The sequence below is a fragment of the Carlito syrichta genome, unplaced genomic scaffold (assembly GCF_000164805.1).
Source record: "Carlito syrichta isolate Samal-C Ts95f unplaced genomic scaffold, Tarsius_syrichta-2.0.1 Scaffold287784, whole genome shotgun sequence".
NCBI classification, from domain to species: Eukaryota; Metazoa; Chordata; class Mammalia; order Primates; family Tarsiidae; genus Carlito; species Carlito syrichta.
Window position 1 is genome coordinate 1263 of NW_007231880.1, and position 8615 is coordinate 9877.

The 8615-nt window shown below is 51.2% G+C and overlaps 1 protein-coding gene across 1 annotated transcript; it reads left to right on the forward strand.

Moving 5' to 3' along the window:
• The first annotated feature begins 5681 nt into the window (after nucleotides 1-5681).
• FAM180A (family with sequence similarity 180 member A) lies at nucleotides 5682-7611 on the forward strand. The gene is made up of 2 exons (XM_008053039.1): nucleotides 5682-5780; nucleotides 7267-7611. The coding sequence occupies exons 1-2, from the start codon at nucleotides 5682-5684 to the stop codon at nucleotides 7609-7611; spliced, it is 444 nt and encodes a 147-aa protein (XP_008051230.1).
• The last annotated feature ends 1004 nt before the right edge of the window (nucleotides 7612-8615 follow it).

Genomic DNA, 8615 nt, shown 5'->3' on the forward strand with positions numbered 1-8615 from the left:
CACAGTGTTTTCATGTGTGTGCTTGCATGTGTGTGGGTGCACATGCATTTATGTGTGTGTTGGTGATGGAGTAAAAAGAAACAGCTGTTATGGATCCAGAGGCAAAGGCTGTGTAGACAGCCTGCAAATCAACAGCTGAAAGTTGGTTGGGAACTGTGTGTGGCAGGAGAGAGGAGAGAGGAGAGATCCTGCAGAGGCCTGTGATGGGAAGTGCAGCCGAAGGAAGGTGAAGTTGTTAAGCAGATGCCAGAACTTGCTCTCCTGCCCCGTGGAAGATACAGCAAAGGAAGAAACAAATGATATAGGAAAGAAGAGGTTGGGTGGCTGCGTGATGCTTGGTGGCGGGCTTCCCACACACATGGAAAAACACACTCCAGTGGGAGCATGGACGTGGGACAGCAGGGAGGAACGTGATATAAGGAGAGGCAAGAGGTGTGGAGGCTCACTGAGAGTGGAGCATGGAGGCCAGGCAGCCACGGGGGAGCCATGAAGTTAGTGACCCTGGATTTAAAAGGAGGCCACCAGCTGGGTTTGGTGGCCCAGCCTATAATCCCAGCACTTTGGGAGGCCGAGGTGAGTGGATTGCCTGAGCCTGCGGGCTCAAGACCAGCCCTAGTAACTTGAGGAGACCTCGTCTCTACAATAAAATAAAAAATAGCCGGGCGTGGTAGTGCATGTCTATAGTTCTGGCTACTCAGAAAGCAGAGGCGGAAGGATCGCTGGAGCCCAGCAGGTCGATGCTAGGGTCGCCGTGAGCGTGCATGCCACTGCACCCCAGCCTGGGCGAAGGAATGAGACTTCAACTCAAAAAAAAAAAGGAGGCCACCCATGCTGTGGCAGTTTCTCTCAGCCACATTCAGGGGTGCAGGTGCCAGTACAGACCAGGGGGCAGACTGCAAGGACTGGTGGGGGGAAGTGTGGAAGTCTGTGCCAAAGAGTGGTCCCAAAGGTACAGTAATTGACTTGCCTGCCACATTATTACAGATTAAAGTGAGCCATGACAATGTGGGCCTTGGCTAAGAATATGATTAAAATACTCAGACACGCCCATTCATCCCGTTAACCACATCTGTCCCTCCTGCAGTTATTCAGTATTGAGGGCCACCCAGTCCCTGGGCAGACAGCCGGCCAGTAGATAGCATTGTCCGGTTTATCAGTGAGATTGGCCTGGGAGCCTGGGAGATCTGAATGTTAATCCCAGTCCCAGCTCAAACAAGTGGGGCAGTCTCAGGCAGCCTCTCTAAGTGCCAGGTTCCTCCTCTATGAAAGGGAAGTTCACGTTCCCCTCATGAGGCACATCTGGAGATTCCCGCGCTGGCCTGCAGGGCCGTGGTGCGCTGTCAGCACATCTGAGCTCCCCATGTTCTAAGAGCTTTAGCTGAGGTCCAGAGGTGTCTCTCCCAGAAGATATAGGCAGAACATGGAACTTCATGAACTCTGGGTCCAGTTCCTGAGCTGACTTAGCCCGCAGGGCATGACCTTTGGCAAGTGGCCCAGAATCCATGTGGCTCATACACCCTCCCTCCTCCCACCCCAGTCCTCTCCGTGAAGGTGTTGTTGCCTGGGGCTGTCCAGGAGCACTTGGGCCCTCCTCCCAGCCTCACACACTGTGGTACCCACCACGGTTCACTGTCCTTGCAAGGTGCAGGGCGCCAATTAAAACCATCTCCGTGCGCTTGAGGGATGGGACACAAGAGGAAGGAAGAAAAACCAGCAAAGCCTGGACAGTCTCCAGGTTGTTGTGTTGTGCTGTTTTGTTTTGGTACTACCTAGTTTATGTTTTAAAAAATCAATCTGCCAGGTGCTGTGGCTCACGCCTGTAATCCCAATACTTTGGGAGGTTGAGGCGAGAGGACTGCCTAAGCCCAGGGATTAGAGACCAGTCTGGGCAACTTAGTGAGACCTCGTCCCTACAATAAATAAAAATATTAGGCATGGTGGCTTGTGCCTATAGTCCCAACTACTCCCTGGGCTCCAGGCGGGAGGATCGCCTGAGCCTAGCAGTTTGAGGCTGCTGTGGCTATGAGCATGACACTGCACTCCAGCCTGGGTGGCAGACTGAGACACCCCAAAACCTACATTGAGACATGGGTACTGCATCATGCTGAGGCCACACAGGAGGGCACAAGCACTTGCTCCCCCCAGGGCTGGTGATGCTGACCGGACTTTTCAGGTGACATACTGCAGGATAGGAATGTGTACAAAGAATGCAGAAAGCACCCAGAGGCTGAGAAGGAGAAGCATATGTGAAGCTGGGCCTCTGGGGAAGAACTTCAGGAGATGGGGCTGTTTCCTAACAAGCTCTTCATGCAACACCCTGGAGGTGGTCAGCCCTGGTTCCACCACTAGCATGCGTGTGTGTGTGTTGCGGGGCGGGGGGTATGGCCTTCATCATTATGCACAGGAACAACTTGGGGCAAATGCACACTAAACTTTTGACCTCTCTTCTTGACATAGACTAGACAGAGTGACTTCTCGCCTTCCACTTCCAGCTTCCCCAGTGGCAAAGAGTCTGTCCTCTGCAGGTCCTACCTCAAGCGGGAGTTGGACCTGGCAGTTGCTCTGCTATGAAGTGTCTGCCCCAGGGTCAACTGTACCCCAGCAGCACGAGGGCACCACTGCCCCACCCTGTCCAATGCCCACGACCAAACCACTGCAGAAGTAAAGGAGCAGCACTGCCAGGCTGGTGGGCTGGTGGGGTGGGGAGCAGGAGGGAGTTGCCCATCTTGAAGATTCCTGTGATCTCCACACACTTTCTAAAGCAATGACTGTTCCCCTCTCTCATGGCCGAAGCTATCTCCAACACTCCCCACCAAATTGTTACTATGAGAATGGGAACTACTAGAAATAACAGTCTTCCTGATCAAGCTCAGCTTTGAATCCGCAAGTATTTTCTTCTCAGCTCTTTGCGAACTAGGGTCCAGCTGGGCAAGCATGTTAACGGAGTGGTGCTGTCACAGGGAAACAGAGAGAAGAAAGTTCAGATCCAGGATCTGGACTAACTCCCAAGGAGGCAACTCCAGGGAGCAGAGAGACCTCCAGGCCAAGAAGATCCCTCCCTATTCCCTTCATCTCAGGTGGAGTGGGAGGTGCTTAAAAGGGAACAATATGTTTAATCGTGCAATAAGAGAGAAATTCTGGGAGCAGAATTAAAGAAGTAAAGTCGCTCTTGGTGCTTATCCTGAGGGGGGGTTTCATACACCCTTTCATGGTGGAAGAAATTAAGAGTCCTCAGGGAGAAACAGATCACACCTCAATCCAGGATCAGGTGTGGCCCTGGCTTCACCTCCTACCAAGGAGAAGGCAGAGGCAAACCCACACCCTCTTTGTGCTTCCATCCTCACCTCTAAAAGCACAATGCCCTTGGGCTCTTCAGATGACCTTGTAAGGCCTATGAGATAGGAGTGGGCCTTGAATTGTTTTATGGTAGAAGGACACCATCTGTTCAGCTGCCAGATATCGATAACACTACGATTATCACCTAGGAGCTGGAAAAAGCCACCTGGAAGCTGGAAAAAGTCCCAGTGCCTACATTCCACTCTGAAAGATGCCCATAAACTGTCCTGGGGTATAGCCTAGGGTATTTAGATTTCTCAAAGTTCCCACCTGATTCCAGGGCACAGCCAAGGCTGGGAACCACTGGTTTAGCCTGAGAACGGCCATGCAGTTATGGGGTGGGGGGAGTAGGGGGGGTAGAGCAACAGCTTCTACACAGCTGCAGGTCAAGCTCATCCTGATTTGGACAGTGGTTCTGGATCTTGAGTGTCATTAGAAGCATTTAGGAAGCACTCTAGTTCAATTAAACCACCACTCTGGAGCTGGGTCACAGGGGTCCATTTTTAAAGACCCTGGGGAGATTCCAGTGGGGTCAACCAGTGGCGTCAACCAGTGGCGTAAGAGCTGGCTCATACTCCTGTGTTCACCTGAAGCTACAGGCAGAGGCAGCAAATGAACCTTCAGAGGTGAAGGCCTCCACGAGCCCTAAAGTCTGTGCTCCTGTAGGAAACTGGCTCCCTTCTGGCAAAAAGAATAAACACTGCCGGCCAAGGCCTTCTTTGGCGAAGGGGTTTGGTCAGCCCATTGCTATGCCGAGTGCTCTGCCACAGGTACGGAAACACAAAGCCACACTTACCCCAGCCCTAGAGGAACGTGTGGCATCAGTCACACATAAGCTACTGAGAAGGCAACCATCCCACAAGACGACATCCAGCCAGCTTCTTCCGAGAAGTGTCAGATTCCTGCCAGTGAGCTGCTCAGGAAAGTTCCTGTAAGTTGAAGATAATCGCATCTCTTATCACCTCTGATGGAGTGCCTCCCAACGTTCCTGCCTTCTTTAACAAGATCCAACCTTTTCTTGGTGGCTCAAGGGCACCATTACCAACTAGCAGAGCTGTCGTGTACTATTAAACCAGACACACTTGGATGACTTTGCCAGCATCTCGGAGTCTCCGATCTTCACAGTTATTCCCCAGCTTTCTGGTAGATCCCAGACAATCTACCAGATCCCAGTCTCGGAGAAACTACACCTGTTTCTCCCAGCTGGCAGATGCATGCCAACCATCCCGCACAGGGCCTGCTCCCCAGGCTGTGGAGGGAGTCGGGCCACTTGCTCCAAGCCTGGCAGGGTCCCAGAAAACTGCGCCTTGGGGCAATCACTCCCACACTCTAATGCTCTGTCTTTCCCTCGTTTGTCCCCAGTCAGTGCCTGACTCTTGCTGTCCCGTGTACCTCTGGCAACCTACCCATCTTCTTCCGGTTCCCACTTTCACACACTGCCGCTGGGAACCACACTGTCAAGTCATTGACTTTATACTAAACACATTTCTAAGTCAGGCAGCCTTTGGGGAAAGTCCAAGCTTGGTCACTCGATTCCCTAGACCCAGGGTTCGGGGTCATGTGCAGCTGTCATCCTGTGTTGTCACCTGTGTGCCGATTCTTGGCAGCTCTCTTCAGGTGGCCGGAAGTCTGACCTTCTGGTTGAAAGGGCTGTGACTGATATAAACCATCACTCCACCCTAAAGTGCTAGAATGTGCAATGCTATTAGGGAACAGTGTTTTTGGAGAACTCACTGGTTGAATTTGGGGCTTTTTCTTTACTTATTCACTTGTTTTGCTTTTTTTTTTTGTCTATTTGTTTTTGTTTTTGAGTCAGGGTCTCACTCTGTCCCCCAGGCAGGAGTGCAGTGGCACAATCACGTGTCACCACAGCCTCCAACTCCCAGGGGCACAGGCAATCCTTCTGCCCCAGCCTCCTGAGTAGCAGAGACTAAAGGCACGCACCACCACACCCAGTCTTTGTTTTCTTTTCAAATATAAAATGCTTCCCAAATTTGTGTGTCATCCTTGCGCAGGGGCCACTCTAATCTCTCTTGTTCCAATTTTAGTATACTCGTATGTGATGCCAAAGTGAGCACTATTTTGTTTTGTTTTGATATAAATCCCTAGGGCACACATAGTCCCAGGCATCAACATTCTCCAAACCTTTCTCAGATGTTCTGTGAGTTTTGAAGCCACTGGTCTGACGTGGCTGAGCTGCCAAGAATCGGTGTCACCTTTCCCACCCTGGGCCCACCACCACTTCAAGTCAGTCGCTTTTAAGACCCCAGGTGGCGCTCAGGGTGCCAGCAGGAGAAGGTCAGCATGCACGTGGTAGCCAGGTGACTCTGTTATCTCTTCTAGCCATGCTGTTCCCGGCTGCTCATCGGCCCAAGCGGTCTTCGTCCCTGCCATTAAACCCTGTCCTGCAGACCTCTCTGGAGGAAGTGGAGCTGCTCTATGAGGTAGGCGGGTGTGCGGTCAGTACAGGTCACCCCAAGGCACTGCGCTTCCTCTGTCTTTTCTGGAGAAGGAAAAGTGACCCATGTCCTGATCGTAGTGGTCTCTGCCACGGTGAAGAATGGCCTAGACTAGTGTGTGGAGGTCACAAAATCCTGCCCATTCTAAGACATCATGCTCCCCACACCACCTCACCCTTCCCACATGCTATGACAGGGAATGGTGGCACTAGGAGTCCTGTCCAGACAAAATTAGAGATGAGGCTTGGTCTACAGACATCGTCCCAACACCAGGCACCAGAGTGTGGCAATATCCCCAAGCCAAGGCTCTGGAAAGGACCTGGCAGCCATGCTCAGGCACTGCCAAGCCTTTGTCTTATGCGACCGCGTCCCCCAGACCCCACATGCTGCCACTGCATCGCCAGCCAGCTGCCCTGCTGGCCTAGCTCAGTTTCTGGAAGCTCAGGGTCAGCCCCAGACTCTTCCCTCTTCCTCTCACCCTGCACACGGAGACCTGATCCTTCTCCCAACCACAGGGAAGGTCCCTGGAGCCACTCTGTTCAGGTCACCTACGATCCCAGGTTCAAGATCCGAGCATTAGCCTGGCTCTGTCACCTATCAGCTGTGTGAGTTGCAGATGCCAGTGTTATGCTCAGGTCTGCTCCTTCTCGACTGATGGACAAGGGAATTCAACGACAGCTTTAATGTACCCTGACTGTGCACCAGGACTGTTCAGAAAGAGACAGCCTGCTGCAGTCATGCAGTTGAGCCGGGGGCAGATGCATGGCCCTTGCCAAGTCTTGAACGTGGGAGTCATACAACTAGACCTCTGTTCTAGAAGGAAACAGGCAAACCACAGAGGGTGGGTTAGACCAGGGCAAGATGAACACAAGGAGGATTAGTGTGTGGGGCCGTCCCATCCCAAAGTTATGTGCTGGGTTCCTATGGTAAACTTGGCACTGTGCAGGGACAAGCATAATGGACCAGCCCCTGCACTCAGCGAGCAGGCGAGAGACAAGGACCAATTGCTATGTCCCACTTAATTCCTAGCACAATTCTCTTCATCCTTCAAACTCCCAGCTTCTGCTTTAAAATTATCTGAAACAGTGTATGCTTTAGAAGATCTCTGGGGAGGGTGGGAGGGAGAAAAGGAAGAAGGGATTGATCCAGGTCACTGGAAACCATAGCTGGCCACTTAAATACTGACTTCAAACCAGGCACTGCATTAGATTTGTCTGTATTTATCTTCTTTACATCTCACAACATCCCAGTGAAGTAGATTTTTACAGAGAAGGAAAGTAAGGCCCAGAGAAGTTAAGTAAGTTGTTGAGGTCACACAGTTAAGTGAGAAAGTCAGACTGGTGCCCGGGTCTCTTGGGTTCCAGAGCTCTTTCCACAGTAACACCCTAAGTAAACATGGGTAATAATAAATATGACTGTGTCCTCAGTGATGCCCAGAGTCACACCTTTGTACCCCTGTGTTTCCCACCAGTTCCTGCTAGCTGAGCTTGAGATCAGCCCTGACCTGCTGATCTCCATCAAGGATGAGGAGCTGGCCTCCTTGCGCAAGGCCTCGGACTTCCACGCTGTCTGCAATGATGTGATCCCCAAACGCATTCCAGACATCCGCCGGCTCAGTGCCAGTCTCTCCAGCCATCCTGGCATCCTCAAGAAGGAAGACTTCGAAAGGACAGTGCTGACCCTGGCCTACACAGCCTACCGCACAGCCCTGGCCCATGGTTATCAGAGGGACATCTGGGCCCAGGCCCTTGTCAGCCTCTTTCAGGCCCTAAGGCAAGACTTGATGCGGTCCTCACAGCCAGGGGTGCCCCTCTGAGGGACTGGCCCACAGCAGGACCACGGAGCAGGGTCCGGCACATGCAGTAACCCAGAAAGTCTTCAACCTCTACTCCCTCCATAGAGACCAGCCACAAAACACAAACCATCAGCTCAGAACAGCAGAGAGGAAACCAGAGCCACCCCCAATGCCTGTGCCGCTTGCAGCATCCTGGTAGACATGCCTGATCCATGCCATCATGTGGCCTGGGCTGGAAGAAGGGCTAGAGTGTTCATTTCAGAGGCCTCCCTAGGCAGGACAGCTTCCTTGTGACAGGCAGAGTTCTAGGGTATGCTTCAACACAGAGCAATGGCCACACACCCCAAGAGTGAGGACAGAGCCAGGGGAGAGGCATAAAGAGGTCTGGACATGGCAGGGAGATGGGGAACAGATTCTTTGGTCCTGGAAGACCAGGGTGCCGAGCTGAATGAACATTCTTCTAGAGGTTTTATAGCAAATATAAAGGAACCAGAGCCAAATAAATATACTCTCCACCAGGAATATACTTCTTGCCTTTTCCAAAAACCACCAAGGAGAATCAGTCAGAAAATAATTTTTTTTTACCTTTATGTCTTAACTCTTTTTTTTCTGAAAGCTAGTCTAACCCTGAAGAGAAACAAGAAGGGGCCCACAGAAATGCTACTAGCCTAGTCATGCCTTGCCTTTGAACAGAGAAACCAAGCAATAAAGAAGTACCTTCCCAGCAACTAGGCTGGCACGAAGGCCCCAAGCCTATCTGTCTTAATGCCAACATGATTTAGCATCATCAGAGAATGAGGTATCCAAATAAAAATGATTTTCAGATACAGAATGCCACCCTTGCAAATGCCAAAACTTTCATTTTCAGAAATATTGACTTGATATCTATTTAAGCTGTATCTACAAATGACTCTAAGCTTTTATTTAGTATCTTGAGATGATCGTATGAAATATTCTAATGAGGAGGTTAGAAAGATAATCTCTGAGATTCCTTCCACCTAAGAAATTTCTACAATCACTCCACT

Bases quoted from the DNA above. Each gene is read 5' to 3' on its own strand.
- FAM180A (XM_008053039.1), top strand. From the start codon at position 5,682: ATGCTGTTCCCGGCTGCTCATCGGCCCAAGCGGTCTTCGTCCCTGCCA. The intron at 5,781-7,266 runs GTAGGCGGGTGT...GTTTCCCACCAG, and splicing joins AAGTGGAGCTGCTCTATGAG to TTCCTGCTAGCTGAGCTTGA.